We start from the raw sequence: 20,216 nt of genomic DNA, 5'->3' as shown, positions 1-20,216 counted from the left end.
CCAATTACTTTGTTTTACAGGATGCAGTGTTCAGGAGATAGGAACTGTGAGCAAAACAAAGCAAACCCAGCATTCATGGTTCATTTTATACCTCTTTGCACTTCAAGTCCGGAATGAGTGTGGTGATAATTCAGGTTTTGGATGAATGCTTAGAGTGTTGAATTATTAAACATCAAACAGTTGAAAAACAAGATTGCAAATCATCTGTTTATTCCCAGTATATTTATTCCTAGCATATGGCAGTATGCAAAGGAAAGGCCGATGGAGGTCCAGACTGCTCCAAGGCTGTACTGCACGCACATTCCCAACAGACGGCTTTACTGTTGCTAGTTCTGCTGTCTAGGGGAGCAGTATTTCCATGTGAAGATGATGCAATGTCTTTCATGTGTGCCATGGTGGCAGCAGAAGGAAGAAGGAACTTCCTGGTGTCTTCCATCACATGAACCCCTTGCAGCCATGTAGTACTGAATGTATGTCTGCTCAGAGGAGCCCATGGGTATAGAAGGATTGCTTCTTTAGCGGTGTAACACAGAGCCATGAGGTACCCTAGGCCATACCAGAGAGTAATTCTGGGGCTGCACGCTTCATCCCAAACGATATGCATGGGTGAACTAGTAAACATAAACCAGTAGTTCTCAACCTATTTACCATTGTGGGCCGCATATGCAGTTCTCTGTGTTATGTGGGTCACATCCACACAATATATATACTACCTGAATTGCTCTGAGGATGGCATATGGGCTGCAGCTGTGTGCTGATTAGACCTCAAGTGGCCCGCAGGTTGAGGACCACTGTCATAAACCAAGAAAAGTGCAATGATTGGTTTTCCATTCAGGGCTCCTTTCCACTGGGAGCTGAGTCTTGTCCAGCAACCCCACCAAGTCACGCTGTTGATGGGCAGTGGCTAAGTGCATGCTGCAGCCTATCTGAACTGTTTTCTTATGGCCTTGCCTGGTTAGTTAATATATCTCAGACCAAGGTCTGGACCCACTAATGAAGTCAGGGTTTCTGTACTGTAAATCCATCCATGGGGATGCTCCTATCCTGCCTGCATTCATCCCGGCACTGGGAGCCAGACAGATGCGCTGACATGTAAATGCGATTTGATTGATGTTTGTCATCATGCTATGTGCAGCCACAGGCTGTGAAGACATCTGCTCCCAGACCAAGGGAGCTATTAATGAGTGTAGTGGTAGCAAAACAGCTTGTGAGTGTGGGGAGCTGCTGCTGAGGACTATTAGAGGCAGGTGTAACCTGCTGTGGAAGCGCAGGGGGATAAGATGGACTGAACTGCACTGTTGTAGTGATTTGTCTCCTTGTGTAGAGATAATCATGTTATATGGTTTGTAAGGCTAACATCAATGCTCAGAGGTAAGTAGCTCATTCAGAGAAGGGCTTGGATGCTACACACACAATCTTTGCCAAGATCTATTAAACTAGCTGCATGTGCTAGGCAGAACAGTGAAACTTACTGGCAGCTCCATCCATCCAGACAATCACTACACTCTCAAGTAAATTCACCCAGGAAAATGATAAAGGGCAAAACCACCCCATCACCTGTGGACAAACACTTTTTTCACAAAGCGATCACTCTGTGCCTGACCTCTCAGTCCTTATCCTCAAAGAAAACTTGCGTAAACAGACAGGCACGGAAGCTTAAATTCATAACTTTGCTAAAGAGTAAAAATTATGGACTGATCAGTGACACTGGATTTCTGGCTTGTCACAACTATCTATAACCCGCTAAACCCTCTTTTTGTCCTGTGACTGCAGAGGTGTTAACGGGCCACTCTACCTTGAAGGGTCCCTTACAGTACATGCTAACTACTTATGCTAAACAATCTCTCCCACCTTGCATTTTGCTGTGAGCTGCGAGGACCTTTCCCAGACCTGAAGAAGAGCTCTGTGTAAGCTCCAAAGCTTGTTTCTCTCACCAATAGAAGTTGGTTCAATAAAAAAATATTACCTCACCCACCTTGTCTCTTTAAGACCTGGAGGTTGTCACCAGACCTGATGGTTTCAGAGAGGCCCAGTGATCCCTGTCATCCCGAGGCTGACATGCTGGACAGAACCCTTCTAAGCTTTCAGGTGTCAGCTATTTTCAAAACACAGTTTGGTTCAGAAAAAAAAATATGCCAATTTGCCAATCCTCAAATGTAAAAAAACCCCAACCAACCTATGGGCACTTGATGAGCAAGAGCACTTTAGATTGCATTTTAGCGCATTTTATATTTTATGTATAAATAATTAGACATAAGGAATAAAGCTTTATGTTTAATTCATGTCATTAAAAACCTTATGTATTGTTAATAGGTTTAGTTATAGGCGTCATCTCTTTGAAATATCATTCTTTTGTGCATTTTAATAGGGTGCATTGTAAACATACTGTTGTAAGCTGACAGCAGCTAATACTTCCTCTAGACAGCACATGCCTAATTAAAGTCACTTATTTTATGTTTTTTTAAGTCTACTCACTCGAGATTTCCAAACTGGTTTTTCCCTCTTGGCTGGCAGCACAAGGGAGATGTTGGGGAGGTGAAGAGCCCTGATTCTGGGCTGAAGAGCAGTCGGTGCAGCTTGGAGAGGTCTCCTGAGCCTCAGTCACAGTGCACTGGGCCAAGACCTTTGCAGGGCCTGGTTTAGACGCTTCAGAGCCCTCATGTTTCTGCTGCTCACTTGGTGTGGTGATGGCAGGTGACCACCTTTACCTCCCAGAGAGGCAACAACAGCAGCAGGGGACCCCTTTGCCCCCAGGAGTGGTGGCTTCCGCCGTGCCTCTCCCCTCAAGAGCAGCGGGGTCCAGAGAGCACTAACACCCCAGCTGCTGGGCGCAGGACACCTGCTTGGGTCGGTGGGCGGGCCAGGCCCACTGCACCTTCTAATCTTCTCTTGGTAGGAAACTCCAACCACACCCTCTTCCTCCCAGCCGCACTCTCTGTCCTGGCAGCCAAGGCAGGGAGGGGGAAGAGCCCATGGACTGGGGTGATCTTCCTGGGGCTGGGGTACAGGGAGGCAGTATGGCATAGTGGATAGAGTGCTGTACTGGGACTCGGGTGGCCTGGCTTCTATTCCTGGCTACAGCATTGGCCTGTTGAAGTGACTCCCCGAAGGTCACACACCTTTCTTTGCTTTAGTTTCCCCAGCTGTGGAATGGGGATGATGATACGAAGCTTCTTTGTAAAGTGCTTTGAGATCTGCTGGTGGGCGGGTCTTTGTAGGAGTTAGGAATTATTCGTATGCTGGCCCAAGGGCTAGCATTCCTCAGCAATGCAGTGCACAATGGTTGACTGCAGTGTAGGATGGTGCCGAAGTATTTAGGTCAGATCTTCCATGGCCTGTGACCGTCTTTGCCATTATTCTTTGTACTGATCTTTGGAGTCTTTCGTGCACAGAACAAAGCAAAAGCAGCACAAAATGCTCTGCTGCAGGCACACTGGGAAGCCCTGGGGAACACAGTCTGCATTCTCCAGGGGCTGGTTGGGTAGGGAGTTACTGAGCAGTCCTGCTGCATGCTTACCACAGTAGCTCTGCATTCGTTGCTCTTCACCCCCAAGCCCGGCATGTTAGTGCAGATACAGGAGAAGCTGGGTGTGCTGTGTGTAGCTGATATGTGTGTGTGTGTGTGTGTATGTTCTCTACAGGGCATTCTGTTTTCTACCCTGGAGTGTCTGAAGGCTCCCCAAGACTTGGTGAAGCTCTACCTGCATGAGTCAAACCGTGTGTACCGGGATAAGATGGTTGATGAGACAGATTTCAGCACATTTGATAAAATGCAGATGGAGATGGTGAAGAAGTTCTATGATGTAAGTATTGCAGTTGGTGTTCGTCAGATTAACGCGCTCTGGGATAACCTCTCAGGGGCTAGCTGCCCTGGAGGCAGAGGTGGATTTAGGATAAAAATGACTGGACAGAAGTCTGCTCAAGACATCTTATGTGTTTGGAGATGGACCCTGTTGGGGAGAACACAGGGCAGGGTGCCCAGACTTCTATGGTGTCTCCTCAGCTCTGCCACTGACTGACTGTGTGACTCCAGACTAGTCACTGTGCATTTCTCTGTGTCTCAGTTTCCCAAGGACTGTCTACAGTCCTTAAAACACAGCAGCTGCACCACTGCAGCGCTTCAATGAAGACACTACTTATGCTGATGGGAGGGGTTCTCCATTTCCCCAAGAGGCAGTAGCTAAGTTGACAGGAGAAGTCTCCCGTCGACCTAGCACCGTTTACACCAGCAGTTAGGTCAGGTTAACTATGTCACTCAGGAGTGTGGATTATTCCTAAGGTAGACCAGGCCCCAGTCTGTCAAATGGGTAAAGTAATGGATTCCTGCCTCACAGGGGGCTGCGGGGCTCAATTAAGTAATGTAAGTAAAGTGCTTCAGGAGTCTCCAGTGATAGGTTCGAGACAAGGGTCAAGCTTGGGCTGAGTTCCCTGGTCTCAGCAGGAGGAGGCTGGGGTCAAGACGCAGCATGGAGTCCTTGGCACTCCTCAGTCCAACAATATCTTTCCAAGGAAACCTCTGCACTCTAACCCCTTGGGATTACAATGGTATGGTCCTCCTAATGTGCATGCAGTTAAAGGTGCTTCTACTTGGATAAGTCCTTTTACACAGGCATAACTGTGTCCACACTAGGGCTTGTACTCATTTAATTATCCCAGTATAAAGTAACACCCTCAACTGCCATAGTTAAACCAATACCAACGCTGCGTGTAGGCCAGGCCTTAGTGCTCTGAGGGATCCAGCCTCAGGGATCCCAGCGGTACTGAAGGTGAGGGGGCTTCTCTAATCCCGTGTCCTACCTGTGCTTATGAGTGGGCCCTTCCCTCTTTTAGTGCTCACTCCCTCCCCTGAAAAGAACAAGAGCCATCAGACCCCCTGCCCTTCATCCTGGGCACTGGTAGCCAATCCACAGCCATGCACTGTTCGGCCTCCAGCTCTCACCACACACGTGGCACTCCCTGTCCTGACAGCTCCATGCAATCTACTTTCCCTGCAGTGCTTCCTGTCCCCGATGAGGCACCCAGTATTAGGAATAGAGGATCAGATCAGAGCTTATCTCTCATAACTGTGCTATCTGCAGATGTTCTCCCCTTCCATATAACTGCCTAATTCTGGGATTCCAATGGCACGTTTGTTCTCAGCAGTACTTTGTGGAAATCAGCTCCGTGGCTGAATTATGCATTGCATAAAAAAGTTTCTTTTTACCAGATTGAAATTTGTTTCCTTTCATTTTCAGTGACTGCCCCTTTGCTCTGTCTTAAGAAGGAGGGTTAATAGGAGAACCCAATATACTTGCTCTGTGCCAGTTTGTGTTATGTTATCATGTCCCCTTTTACTTACAAGTACAGTCATACTGGGTCAGACCAGTGGTCCATCTAGCTCAGTATCCTGTCTTCTGACAGAGGCTAATGTCAGGTGCTTTATAGGGAATGAACAGGACACTCAGTCATGGAGTGATCCATCCCCTATTGTCTACTTCCTGCTTCTGGCAGTCAGAGGCTAGGGACGCCCAGAGCATGGGGTTGCATCCCTGACCATCTTGGCTAATAGCCATTGATGGACCTGTCCTCCAGGAACTTATCTAATTCTTTTTTGAGCCATGTTATAGTTTTGGCCTTCACAACATCCCCTGGCAATAAGTTCCACAGGTTGACTGTGTTTTGTGTGAAGAAGTACTCCCTTTCTGTTTGTTTTAAACCTGCTGCCTATTAATTTCATTGGGTGATCCTGGTTCTTGTGTTATGTGAAGAGGTAAATAATACTCCCTTGTGCATTTTCTCCACACCAGTCATGATGTCATAGATCTCTATTATATCTGCCTTTAACCTTTTTTCCCAAGCTGCAAAGTCCCAGTCTTTTTAATCTCACCTCATATGGAGGCTGTTCCATACCTCTAATCGTTTTTGTTGCACTTCTCTGTACCTTTCCCAATTCTAATATGTCTTCTTTGAGATGGGGTAACCAGAACTGCACGCAGTATACAAGGTGTGAGCCTACCGTGGATTTATGTAGTGCCATTATGATATTTATGTCGTCTTATCTATCCTTTTCCTAATGGTTCCTAACATTCTGTTCGTTTTTTTGAATTTGTATTTATCAACATTGAATTTCATCTGCCATGTTTTGTGAGATCCCTTTGTAACTATTCACAGTCTGCTTTGGACTTAACTATCTTGAATAATTTTGTATCATCTGCCAACTTTGCCACCTCATCATTTATCCCTTTTTCCAGATCATTTATGAATATGTTGAACAGCACGGGTCCCAGTACAGACTCCTGTGGGAACCCACTATTTTATGTCACTTCGTTCTAAAAAATGATCATTTATTCCTATGCTTGTTTCCTGTCTTTTAACCAGTTAGTGATCCATGAGAGGACTTTTCTTCATATCCCATGACTGCTTACTTGGCTTAAGAGCGTTTGGTTAGGGACTTTGTCCAGGCTTTCTGAAAGTCCAAATGCACTATATCATCTGGATTGATATTGTCCACCTGTTTGTTGACCCCCTCTAAGAATTCTGATAGACTGGTGAGGCACAATTTCCTTTACAAAAGCCGTGTTGACCCTTACCCACCCAATCATGTTCATCTGTGTGTCTGTTCATCTTATGCTCCAATACGTCTGTTAGTCTATAAGGTGCCACAGGACTCTTTGCCACTTTGATAATTCTATTGTTTACTATAGTTTCAACCAATTTGCTTGGTACTGGAGTTAGACTTACCAGCCTGTAATTGCCAGGGTCTCCTCTGGAACCTTTTTTAAGAATTGGTGTCAATTAGGTATCCTGTAGTCATCTGATACAGAAGCTGATTTAAGTGATAGGTTGCATGCCACAGTTTGTAGTTCTGCAATTTCATATTTGAGTTCCTTCAGAACTCTTGGGTTAATACCATCTAGTCCTGTGGACATATTACTGTTTAATTTATCAATTTGTTCCAAAACCTCCTCTATTGACACCTCAATCTGGTACAGTGCCTCAGATTTGTCACCCAGAAAGAATGTCTCAGATGTGGGAATCTCCCTCACATCCTCTGCAATGGAGACTGATGCAAAGAATTCATTTAGCGTCTTTGGAATGGCCTTATTGTCCTTGAGTGCTCCATTAGCACCTCGATTGTCCAGTGGCCCCACTGACTGTTTGACAGGCTTCCCTACTCATCTTCTCTCTAAATCAGTGGTTTCCAAACTTTATTGGTTCATATACCATGTTCTTAAAAACATGGTGTTGTAAGTACCATGTGCAAATTTCTCCTTTTTGTGCACATTTTAGTCTTTAATGGGCTTAACTGTATTTTGACATGTACTTGATTGTTTGCTAACCCATCCCAATCCTTTCATCCCCTCTTCCTAAAAGAAGTTTAGCCAGGCCTCTAATCATTTTCTTTGCTTGTCTCTGAATCCCCTCTATTTTCACTATATCCTTTTCAATAGAGTGACCAGAATTAAATACAGTTCTACAGGAGAGCATGAACCATGGATTAATATAATGGCATTATAATATATCAGTGTTATATTTTATTCCTTTCCTGTAGTGCCCTCACACTTTGTTTGCTTTACGGCCATCACTGCCCATAGAAGAGAGGTTTTCATGGAAGTGAGTCCACAGCAATGGCCAGCTCTGGTTCCTGAGTGGGAGGAGTTAATTTAGAGCCCAGTGAGGGTTGTGGATACTTCACATTTTTCCTTCCAGTGTGCACAACATTGCATTTATCACGACTGAATTTCATCTCCACTAGTGCTGCCCAACTGTCAGTGTCAGGGGTGTTGAACGCTCCTCAGTGCTTTCTCCGGTCTGGCCTAGTCTAAATAATCTGGTGTCTTCTGTAAGCTTTGCCACCTCACTGCTCACCCCTTTTCTTGATCATTGCTGATTTTTTTCAGCATCAGCTGTTTTTATAGCCCCACCTGTGACAGGGACTCATTTCTATCCCCTGAAAAGGATAGGCACCTCCTTGAGCCCCCTCTTGTGACAACTGATGCCAGAGAAATAGTATAGATTCCAAGGCCAAAAGGAGCCATTGTGATCATTTAGTCTGACCCTCTGCATAACACAGGCCATAGAACTTACCCACAATAATTCCTAGAGCAGCGCTTTCAGAAAGACATCCACTCTTGATTAAAAATTTGTCAGCGATATAGACTCTGCCACAACCTTCGGTATAGCTTCCTTTCAATGCCCTTATTCTCCTTACGTGCTCCCTCTGCCCTCTTGTGGTGCAGCAGAGCCACCAGTTATCTCACAATACTGTGTGCTGTCCTGGTCATCCCATCTCAAAAAGGATATCTTACAACTGAAGGGGGTTCAGTGAAGAGCAATGAGAAAGGCCTGGAAAAACCATCATCTGAAGATAGATTGAAAAGATTGGGATTGTCACATTGCTAAGGAGAGAAATAAGAGTCGCATGTTAAAAGTCTATCAAATAATGGATGGTCTAGAGAGGGGAGACCAGGAGCTTCTGTTCTCTCTATCTCACAACCCATATACGTGGGAAAAGTCAATGAAATGAACAAAGTGGGAAGTTCAAACTGGTAAAAGGAAATCCTTTTTCACATAACTTGTAAGTAGCCTGTAGAACTCACTTGCAGAAAGTCATTGAGCCGAAGAATTTAGCAAGATTCAAAAAGAGATTGGACGTTGAGATGGATCACAAGAATATCCAGAGTGGTAATAATTAATGACAATAAAAAATTGGAAGGAAGATTAACCCTTCATCCTAAGGGCTTCAGACCTATGTGTAAGGCAGATTACCCCACACCTGAATAGGTGGGATTCTTACACCTTCCTCTGACACATCTGGCACCAACCACCAGGGTGCTGGAACAAATTGTATAGTGGGGGTGCTGAGAGCCATTGACCAAAAGTGGAAACCCTGTATATGATTGAAACCACTTTCAAGACAGGGGGCGCGGCAGCACCCCTAGTTCCAGCGTCTACGCTGGCCACCGTCTGATTCAGTCTGGCAATTGCTGTGTTCCTCATTGTTTTTATGACTATGGCTAATTACTTTTCAAATTCCTTCTTAACTAGGGTGACCAGATGTCCTGTTTTTATAGGTACAGTTCCGTTTTTTGGGACTTTTTCTTATATTGGTGCCTGTTACCCCCCCCCCCCACCTGTCCCGTTTTTTCACAGTTGCTATCTGGTCACCCTATTCTTAACCATCCTAATTTCAATTTTACATTTTTCACTCAGTGTAGATGGGGTTCCTTTTTATTCATTTCACTTGGGCTGATTTTTGACTTTTTTGAAAGATACCTGTTTGGCTTCAGTAATCTCCTGTACCTTGTCACTCAACCTTCCTGCTTCTCTTTTGAGTTCAGGGGCATAGATAGATCTTCCATGATGCTGCTATGGTATGCATGAGCAGCCACCATGCTGAATCCAAAGGATTTTAATTTCCTCATTTTTTATGTTAAAGTTTTTGGGACCTTTTACAGAAAACCCTCCCTTTTTAAAGTGTAATGTCCCAGTGCTAGTTTTCATTATGATCCTTGCCATTAAATGGCTGAACTTCCTGAAATTATATTGTTGGCTCCTGTAAGTGCCTCTGAGCTTATAATGAAACACCCCAAAGTCAGGAAACACAAAAGTGAAGGTTTGCTGAGCCCCTTTTACTCTGCACCACTACATGGATGCTTTGAAATGCTGGTTTGGAATCTGTGAGCTATGATTATGGTTAGATACAAATTTAAAGCTCAGGTGTAGAAAACCATTGTATCATCTGAGAAATACTTTGTGTTCACTATGCCAGAGATTTGGGGCAACACTTTCAAAAGTGCATAAGTGAGTTAGGAGTCTAAGTCCCTTTGTCTTTTAAATCAGTGGGAGATAGGTGCCTAAACATTTTGGACAATCCCAGTAGCTGCCTAACTGCATCATTAGGTGCCTCAGTATGTTTAAAAATCTGGCCCTAAGATCCAGATCCAGATAAGGTTTTAGGCACATTAGCCCAAGATTTAGACATCACTGAGATCCTCAGAATCTCCACTCAGCTGCTGCTTACTTCTGTAGGTGTCTAAATTTCCTAGGCATCTACATTTTCACTATTGAAGTCCCCATGGTGCCTGAGGAACTGCCAATGAGCCTGTGCACAGCTACCTCAGTCTAGGCGCCAGGTTACATCTAAACCAAGTGGGATCCTCAAACTAGGCTTGCCCCTCATCTCACCTGGGGAGGAATTGCATTGATCTGTTCTCCTGAAAAGAGCTTTCCCTTTGTTGCAATAGGAACAGGACATTCTGTATTTCCCTTTTGCATTTCATGGCAGGAAATCGAGGAGACTATAGAGGAGACCAAGAAGATGAACATGTACTGCCATTTTGCTAGAGGCGTTGGGGAACCCAAATACATGCCTGTTCAGACCTGGGAGTCACTGAATCGCATCCTTGTGGAAGCCTTGGATAACCACAATGAGGTCAATGCTGTCATGAATCTGGTGCTCTTTGAAGATGCCATGTGCCATGTGTAAGGAGATTTTCTATCTTTGTACTCTCACAGAGTCATCAGCCTAAATGTCTTTGGAGCTGGTCTGTGTAATGCATTTCTGTTAACATTTTCAGAGGGGATGAGCAGCCATAATCACAGATGATGTCAGGAAGAGCTGAAAAAGCGGACATTAATCTCTCCTCAGTTTCTCATCTGTCCACTGGGGATTTCCTATCTCCTAGGGGGTATTGGAAGCCTTTTCTCACTGATGTTTGGCAAGCACTTTGAAACCTTCAGGCCTATGTCACACTTTCAAGTGACTTTCAGAGGTGTTAGGTGCCTAAAGCTGCAGAGTGGTGCCTGGGCAGATGGTTAAAAGTTTCTAAGCAGATATGGTGCCTACCTCCGTTGATTTCAATGGAATTTAAGCACCTAAAATGCTTAAGCCCTTTTGACAATCCCACTAAGCACATGTCTGCACCTGTAGGCCCTGGATACCTTTGAAAATGTGGCCCTTAGCAGCTTAAGTCTTACTGCAAGTCAATGGAATTTAGGTTCCTGTGGTCAGATTTTTAAAGTTTTTTAGGCACCTAAAAATGCAGATAGGTGCCTAGTGGGATTGCCAAAAGCACCTAAGTGAATTAGGTTCATCTAAGTGAAATCAATGGGAGTTGGGAGTCTAGGTTCTTTTGAAAATGTTACCTGGTGAGTATATATACTGTATATAAGAATCTCTGAACTAACAGAGCCCTAGAGCCCCATTAGCTACACTGAAGCAGTACTTTTTCATTAGGAAAGGGTGGTCTCACAGTTCCTTAAGTACCAGGAAACCAATCCAATTACTATAATAGAAAAGAACAACAGATACAATCCTTTGATCTACCCAGCTACTCCTTTGAGTCCTGGGAGCTCACCATCCTTTCACTTCCTGCAGCATAGTGTCTTGATATTTAATAAAACCATAATATTGCTTCATGCTATGATGCTTTTATTCCATTCAGTTATGAAGTAGCAGTTTATCTTCAGCAAAGGCTTGCTTGGATCATCAAACTGTACTTGATTTTGTATTCCATGCATAAGGCAGACACACACACAAGCACTCTGGGTATTAGAATTTTTTCAGATTGTGATGTAAATGTTGTCTCTGTCATTTTCTCGTGTGTGCTCCCTGTGCACCAGAGAGGACTTGCTGGACCAAATCTGATTGCAGCCTCCCTCTAAATATTGTAAAAGATCAAGAGAAAAAGCTCTGATTTTTAAAGTTTATTTTCACATTCCTCCTTGTTCCCCTCCTCCTTTATCCCCGGCAGATGGTCTGTCAGACAGTACCACAGATATGAGCTGGTAGTCCTGACCCAAGGTTTAATTCCTAAACTTCAGGAGCTAAATACAGTTAGTGGCTAAATCACCAAGTTGTTCAAGAGCTCAAATCCATCTGTGCTAATCACTAAACATTTCTGTGGCCTTACCCACACACCTATACTTTCATAATTACTGATTTTATCAGTGTTTTGCTTATTGCTCTGAAAGTAATGAAGAACCTGATGAGAAATTAAATTAAACAAGTAGGCCAGCTGAGTCTAGTGAGGGCGTCTCATGGCATCCTGACCTTATTTAAAATGCAAATGAATTATTCTCTTATTCAAGACGTTTCTGGGAGAGCGGACTGATGGAATACGAACTACAAGTAGTTAAAGTTACTTTGGAGAGAAACAAAAATGGCTGGTGCTTTCATTGTGTTCTTAGCTACCCGAATGAAAAGGATAACAGCAGGTCTAAATCTTCAAAAGAAAGATCCCAACTGATTGCAAACAGTTAAAAATCAGTATTTTATCCTGTTGGCTTTGCTGTATAGAAATTAAGGCCCAGACATAGATGTAGGCAGACAATGGAACTGTTTCCAGAAAACCTCTCTACTATTTCTCGCTGTGCATGCCAGGTGGGATAGGCATGCCTCTGGATGCTTGCTATCAGATCATGCTTTCATACTTTTTATTGCTGGCAAAATCTGCCATGGTGTAAAGTTAACTAATGGAGAAGCATGTGGGTTATTCTGGAATACCGAGGTAATGATCTCAGTTTGGATCTCAGGGCAAGTGTCTAAAAGCCCCTTATCCCACTTGCCCTCCGTTGTTGGCAGTGTCAACAGAAAAGCTATATACTGATGAGCCTGGGCACGATGATGCCTTTCATGATGGCCTCCCTAGGCCGTAGTTGAAGCACATGGGCAAGGAGCGCTAGTTTTGGGTGGAACTTGCATTGCCACTGTCTTTGCTGAGCCAGTGCTGTGTAGAGGAGACTTCAGTCCTCGGGGGGGTCAATCTGCCACTACCCTAATGTTTTTTAAAGGTGACCTGCAGTCTAACTGCTACCACAAGTTTCATGTACATTTAAGTTCTCCTTATATTTCCAAAAAGTAAATAAACCCTTTCCTGCCATTTCCCCATATCTCCTTGAACTTAGCTTCTTGGACATGCCCCATTGATCTCAGCAGCTTGTGTCATTTCGCTTTTGGTGAAATAGCGACATCGCAGGCTCCATGGCCATGTTAATCACTGCACTGGGATCTAAACTTTGGCTAGTGAGTGAGATTTCCCCCTCCCCTGCTGGGAGGCAGCCCTGTAACAACTGTAGCCAAGAGACTGTGTCATTAATGTATAAGTGAAGAAGGTGTGATGCAGACAGAGGGGAATGCTGTTTGCATCTGCTCAACCCACAGATAGCAGTGATGTCATGAGAGGTGGAGTTTAAGTTCCTCTCACTCTGAGTTTTTCTGAGCAGGGGTTAGAGCCACTATTTTTAATTTAAACGATCATGAAAACAGAGGTTCTGACCAAAATAAATAAAGCAGAAGTGGATCTCCCTGAACCATGAATCACAGATGCAAAAAAAGTGGAGAAACTTTAAAAAAAACTTTGTAGGTTGCCTTTACATTGAAGATATTTTGATGGAATTTGGAGTTTTCACCAACATACTCCATCCCCATGCCTGAGCCACTTGTTTGACAATTTAAAGGAAAGCATCTCATTGAACAAAACTGTTTTAAATAAATTGTGTCATAAACAAACAAGGATGCCAAGGAATAGCAAGTAATTTTTCCATCGCAGAGTTCAGTGATTTACTTCTACAATATTTCCTGTTGAATGTTCTCAGAAATGTGTCATCTTCACATGATTAGCTCACTCTTCTTTGTTAGCACACTTTTTCTGAAGGATACAGTCTAGTGCAAACAGGAATTAACTCAGGGATGACCTCTGGCCTTTGTTTACACTGGAGCTCAGATTAGATGATCACAGTGATCTGCCCTTATAATCGATTAATCTTTATTTAGTGCCCCATCCTTGTGCATGTCATTGGTGAGACTACTCCATGTGTCAGTCTGAGCAAGGATGACAGAATCTGGCCCTTAAAGAATTAGTAGTTTTGATAAGGAAGACATATTGACAGAGCTTTCCTAGAAGGGAATTACACTGATCTAGATACATGAAGATATTAATAATACATAATGGGATTCCTCATGTGACTAATAGCTCACCAGTGTCATCAAGCCCATGGTTAATGTGGATCCTTGGAAATTTTCTGAGAGGAAATGTCTACTAGCGGGACTAATTAGAGCACATTTACCCAGCAAATTATTCTGGTTTGACCCATGTTCCATGTAAATGGAGGACTGACCTTTACTGTAAGATGTTCCTGAACATCATAACACAGCATATGAATCCAGAAATAGCCGAGATGGGAAGCTCTGAATTGCCATAGAACCATTTACTGGTTGGTTGCATTGTTTACTAAAGATCTCACCCAAAGAGTATCGAGTGCAAATGTGCCCCTTAGATTGGCACCACTGCTGTGATTCTGCTCCTATTCTCAGTCTAATTTGTTACTCAGTAAAATATGTATTGAAATGCTTCATATGGAAAAAAGTCTTCTTGACCAGAGATTCTGTCTGCTTCAATTTAGTTGCCGCATCAATCGTATCTTAGAATCCCCCAGAGGAAACGCCCTGTTGGTTGGCGTAGGTGGAAGTGGCAAGCAGAGCCTGACAAGACTTGCAGCTTTCATTAGCTCATTGGAGGTTTTCCAGATCACTCTGAGGAAAGGCTATGGAATCCCTGACCTGAAGGTAGGTGGCATTGAAAGGTGGGAAGGGAGAGGAAACAGAAACTTGTACTTCTTCCATACAGAGCTTTGTCTTTTCTATGTGTTGGAGAAACCTCCAGTGTAAATGAAAAGAGATTCCAATCGGATCGCAAAGAACGGTCATTCTCTCCAAAATTCATGAGTTAATGTTTTCTCATGGCTTTGTACCTGTAAAGGGCTATAGAGAGATGATGATGATTAAGATAATAATAAATTATTACTATTTTTAAGACAATAAAAAGAATACTTAATCAACCCAGGAGTAATCAACTATGGAATGATGTAGCTAGACGTGGGAGAGATTTATTAAGTCATATCCAGTTCATCTCCAACTTCCTGGATGCTATAAGAGTTGGAAACAGCACGTGGATTCTAACAATACATTTTCTGGTAAACAGTGACTTGGAAGCTGTGAGACAGTTTTTTTTTTTATGCAAATGGAATGATTTATAAATGTTTTACCTGCTGGCAAATGATTGTAGATTACTTGTTTTTGCTTTCCCACCAAGGCAAACTGGAGCTACATTGTCCAAGTCCTGTCCTGCATCATCAGACTGGGGCTCCTGCTGGAATGGACAGCTTCCACTGAGAGGCCAGTTATGGCTCTGGTGATAGCAAATCAGCAGCAAATCTCTACCAAGTTTTGGAAGCACATATTTAAATGCATTTGCTTTCTTATTTAGGGTTTGACTTCAGTGGGGACTGCAAGATTTGGCTTTTAGACATTGTTTATTTAATAATCAAATGTATTATGAGGAATCACTGGAGTTTTTATTTAATGTTACATCATTTTCTCCCTTCAGATAACTTTGCAGCACTGATCAGTTTGTCTTGCTTTCTGACATGTCTGTGTAATCATCCTAAGCCTATCTCTTCTCACCCATTCAGTTCCACCCGTGAAAAGGTTCCTGGGATAATCTGGGGTTGACCTCCTCATTTGTTAGATAGCCTGCTCTTCCCACAAAGACTATACTCTGATTCTTATGTTCAGAAACTTGTTTTCAAAGCATGTTCCTGTTTCAGGTTCTGTGATGGCGGAAGGTTTTTGACATTCCCTTCACTCTGTACCCATTCTACAGGAATTTATGAAAAATACTGGTTAATTATTTTTTCTTGGGTCTAGAAGAACAAGATGGTTTAGTCTGCCATTGACCCGTAACATTGTTATAATTCACTTATTCTAGGTATTCTGTAGGAAATGTAACAACTGACTGTGTTTGGTAGAACCATATTTGCCTACTGAAGTTCTAAACGTGTTTCAAAAGCAAGGGTCAATGTACTATCCTGAGCGCCCTTCTAGTCCCACTGTATTCTGTGCACATGAACTAATGGGAAAGTCCAGCTGAGTTGGTAGGGGGAAAAAAACCCGGAATCACAGTGACAGCTTTTGCTATTACTGTGTTTTAAATAATAGCGTTCTTTCATGTTCATAATTGTGAGGTAGATACTCTGAAAAGGGGAGGAAGGATAGTCCAGTGGTTGGGGCACTAGCCTAGGGCTAGGACACCTGGGTTCAAGTCCCTGCTCTACCACAACCTCTCTGTGTGAGTGACCTTGTGTAAGTCAGATAGTCTCTCTGTGTCTTAGCTCCCCCTCTGTACAACAGGGATAAGAGCCATGGCCTGCCTCATAGGGTTTGGGAGGATACATAACATTGAAAATTGTGTGATGCTCAGCTACCATGGTAATGGGGACATCCCTGTATCTTAGGCTGTGTCTACAGTTCAAGCTAGGGGTGTGATACCCCAGCTCGTGTACACATGTGCGCTAGCTCTGGTTGAGCTAGTGCGAGTATAAATAGCAACGTAGCTGCGGTAGCATGGGTAGCAGCAGCAGCGGCATGGCTAAGCCATGCTGAGTATATCCCCACTGCTTTTGTACCCATCCTGGCACTGCTGCTGCTCCCCGTCTTACTGTGGCTGCACTGCTATTTGTACTCACACACACTTGATGAGAGCTAGCATGAATACATGTATGTGAATAGGAGATCACAGGATGACCACAAGCTGTCAATGTGATGCTGCCGTGAAAAAGGCTAATTCAGTCCTAGGGTGCATTAGACAAGGTATTTCCAGCAGAGAAAGGGAAGTGTTAGTACCATTACACCAGGCACTGGTGAGACCTCATCTGGAATACTGTGTGCCGTGCTGGTCTCCCATGTTTAAGAAAGATGAATTCAAACTGGAACAGGTGCAGAGAAGTGCTAATAGGTTTTCCATTCCTCTGATCATCCTGTCTTATAAGAGGAGAATCAAAGAGCTTGACTTGTTTAGCCTAACCAAAAGAAGGCTGAGGGGGGATATGGTTGCTCTCTATAAATACGTCAGAAGAATAAATACCAGGGAGGGAGAGGAGTTATTACAGTTAAGTATCATTGTTGACACAAGAACAAATGGATATAAATTGGCCATCAACAAGTATTGGCTTGAAATTAGGTGAAGGTTTCTAACCATCAGAGGAGTGAAGTTCTGGAACTGCCTTTCAAGGGGAGCAGTGAGGACAAAAAACCTAACTGGCTTCAAGACTGAGCTTGCTAAATTTATGGAGGGGTATGATGAGACTGCCTGCAATAGCATGTGGCCCATTGGTGACTGCCAGGAGCAAAAATCCCCAATGACTGGAGACAGGACACTAAATGGGGAGGGCTCTGAGTTACTACAGAGAATTCTTCCCCATGTGTCTGCCTGGTGGGTCTTGTCCACATGCTCAGGGTCTAACTGATCACCACATTTGGGCTTGGGAAGGAATTTTCCCCTGGGTCAGATTGGCAGAGACCCTGGTTTTGTTTTTTTTTATTTGCCTGCCTCTGCAGTGTGGGGCATGGGTCACTTGCAGGTTTAAACTAGAGTAAATGGTAACCTGAAGTCTTTAAACCATGATTTGAGGATTTCAGTATCTCAGCCAAAAGTTAGGGGTCTATTACAGGAGCGGGTGGATGAAGTTCTGTGGCCTGCAATGTGCAGGAGGTCAGATTAGATGATCATGATGGCCCCTTCTGGCCTTAAAGTCTATGAGTCTATGTTAGAGGGCTCATGTGACTTTGAGATAGTAATTGAGCCCTTCTCGCAAATGCGATCATAAAGGTGTGGCAGAATCTATTTGCACTTGTATGCTTTGTGATGGAAAGGGATGAAGGAAGGAAAACAGCACAGTTAACTAGTCCTATCAAAAATATTCCCAGTATGCCCTCCACAGGGGAGAAGAAATGATGCAGTGGAAATGCACAGTGTGTTGGGAACATGCCATGCTGGGGGCTCTCAACTAAGAAATGAGTTATTTTATTTTTATTTTGTTATCACTGAAATAAAAAGGGACAAGTAGAGAATAGGGACAGAAAGAACAGCATATCCAGCCACTGAGATCATCTCCCAAATACCTCTGTCCCATCACATATATGATTCACTGCGGTCCATAATTTGTGAAACACAAGACTTCAAATATTGTGGCAGCAGCCACCAGCAGCAGATCACTGTGTAGAAAGGTCTCTGCAATCTGACACGATCTATACTTCAAACTAATCAGGGATTCTGCCATCCAAGTTTAACAGAAATAGCAACAGTGCTCCATCTTCAGCAATAATCTGTGATTTTTAAATGCCCTGTCTCCAATCAGAAAGGTTTTAAAAAGATCATTTCCTGAATAAAATGATTCAGAAAATGATGTATAGTTTTCTCAGGGTCTGTCTTTTTATTTGTCTTTTGTACAGCACAGAGCATGTTGTCAATGCTTAGCTAATAATAATAATAAATTAATTAATTAATACTAGCAGTATCCTTGGAAATGTTCTGCCATAAAGTGGAGAAGATATAAAGAAAACCTTCATGCTAATTAATTCCGATTGTTTTGTTTTCAGTTGATCAGAAGATTTTGAACAGGCAACATCCTGCTTGAAATGTCGCCAATGAAAACGCACTTTGTGACCGAGACTTTGCAGTAGATAAACACAAACGCTCTACTTTCTTTTCAATCTACAGGCAGACTTGGCAAACCAGTATATTAAAACTGGAGTGAAGAATGTTGGCACTGTCTTCCTTATGACTGATGCCCAGGTGTCTGATGAAAGGTTCTTAGTGCTGGTAAATGACTTGTTAGCTTCAGGTATGCATCTCATTGATTTTATTTCCGGTCTCCTTTTCCACATAAATGTGCACATAGTAATGTCTGCAGCTGTTCCATAGAAGAGATTGTAACATTTGCTAAAAGTGATAACTGAACAAAATAAGCTACACAATTTGTAAATTAAATCTCAAGGAAGAAAGCAGCTAGAAGATTTTGGCCTTCTCAGACATCTCTGACCCAGTCAGTTAGTTTGCGCCCTACTTTCAAAGCTCTTTAATTCTACTTATAATTGTTAAGTCTTTTCTGTGTGGGGCAATATGCTAGTGGAGTGTAGAGTCAGAGGAAATGTTTCATTGAAAGATGTGCAGTGTCCATTCCGATGAGAGGCAGTTTAGTTGTATGACATAACTCCCACTAGTCCTGGCTAAAGAATTTGACTTCACCCTTTGCGAGAGCTGGGTGATTAATGCAAAGCCATTGAAAGACCACATGTTCGAATGTCAGATAGCTATTCAGTCCAACCACGTTCCTTTCTTGTTCATTTTTCTAGACAAATGTGTATGGCTGGTCTTTGTGTGGTTGGTAAATAGCTGTTCTTCCCATGAATACCCCAATTTCTGTGGAGACCATGACATTTGCATGTGAGTTCAGCATTTGCATTTCACCTCACTCTCAGTTAGCTTAGCAGGGCACAGAATCAATACAATGGACGTAGGTGACCAATGATACACCACAAATAGTGAATAATCAAGAGTTGACATAGAATATTAGTATTGCATTCATAGCTGAAGTGAAGTCTGTGGACAGCCCACTGTCTGAAATTTGTTCATATAGTGTTCAAACAATCTGAACAGCAAATGAATTTGCAGATGCCAGAGACTGTTTGTGGATAATTCCTAACCAGAAGAGGGGTTTAATTTGCTGGGTAAATTGTGTGTTGTGTATAGTTCCCCCTGCAGCCCCATGCACTGCCCTCCTGCGGGGACAACATGAGCATCCCCCAGCCCTAATTACAGCACTGTAGCTGCCTGTCAGCATGGAGGAGGCCCACACAGTCTTTCTTACAGCTTTCTGTTTCCCTTCCAGTCACCAGAGGGCTGCCCGTTTGTTTCAATGGGTCTGCTCTGAGACGAAGACATGATCTTTCTGACAGCAAGTCAGTGCTAGCTGATCAGTGAGGACTTTGATGGGGTGGTATAATGGGCTTCTGAAGTCCTCTGGCTCCTTACATGGAATTATTTTTATTTGCTTAGAAGGACCCATGAGACCAGACCTCCCTGTCCGTTAGCCCCAGGCAGGGCGGAGGGGACTCCTTCCGCCATTCACCATCTGTCTAGAGTGGCGATCTTGATTGTACCCCCCTTCTCCTTTTCCCCCTTTGCTTGCCCATGTCTGATTCACCCTTCCTTGCTTAAAATGGGGGAGGATAAGTGGGGAGGGGCTGATGCTGTGGCCACCCACTGGAAGTACATAGAAGGAGGAGGAAGGCCTGGTGCTTTCCTGCTTATTCTCTTCCTTAGAGTTTTCTTGGTCTTTCCTTTGGGAATGTGTGTGTATGTCTGTCTGTCTTTATCCTTGTATGAGAAAGCTGC

At 43.4% G+C, this 20,216-nt stretch overlaps 1 protein-coding gene across 1 annotated transcript in view; it reads left to right on the top strand.

Annotated features, from left to right (window-relative positions):
- Positions 1-20,216, top strand: part of DNAH9 (dynein axonemal heavy chain 9) — a 397,352-nt gene that overhangs the window by 154,463 nt on the left and 222,673 nt on the right. Inside the window, exons 42-45 of the mRNA XM_074971509.1 lie at positions 3,642-3,803; positions 10,268-10,464; positions 14,386-14,548; positions 18,540-18,663. Coding sequence (XP_074827610.1) covers positions 3,642-3,803; positions 10,268-10,464; positions 14,386-14,548; positions 18,540-18,663 — 646 coding nt within the window. The remainder of the gene's footprint in view (positions 1-3,641; positions 3,804-10,267; positions 10,465-14,385; positions 14,549-18,539; positions 18,664-20,216) is intronic.

The sequence above is a fragment of the Natator depressus genome, chromosome 14, assembly GCF_965152275.1.
Source record: "Natator depressus isolate rNatDep1 chromosome 14, rNatDep2.hap1, whole genome shotgun sequence".
NCBI classification, from domain to species: Eukaryota; Metazoa; Chordata; order Testudines; family Cheloniidae; genus Natator; species Natator depressus.
The sequence above is the reverse complement of the archived record's forward strand: the minus strand, read 5'-3'. Positions and strand labels throughout refer to the sequence as shown.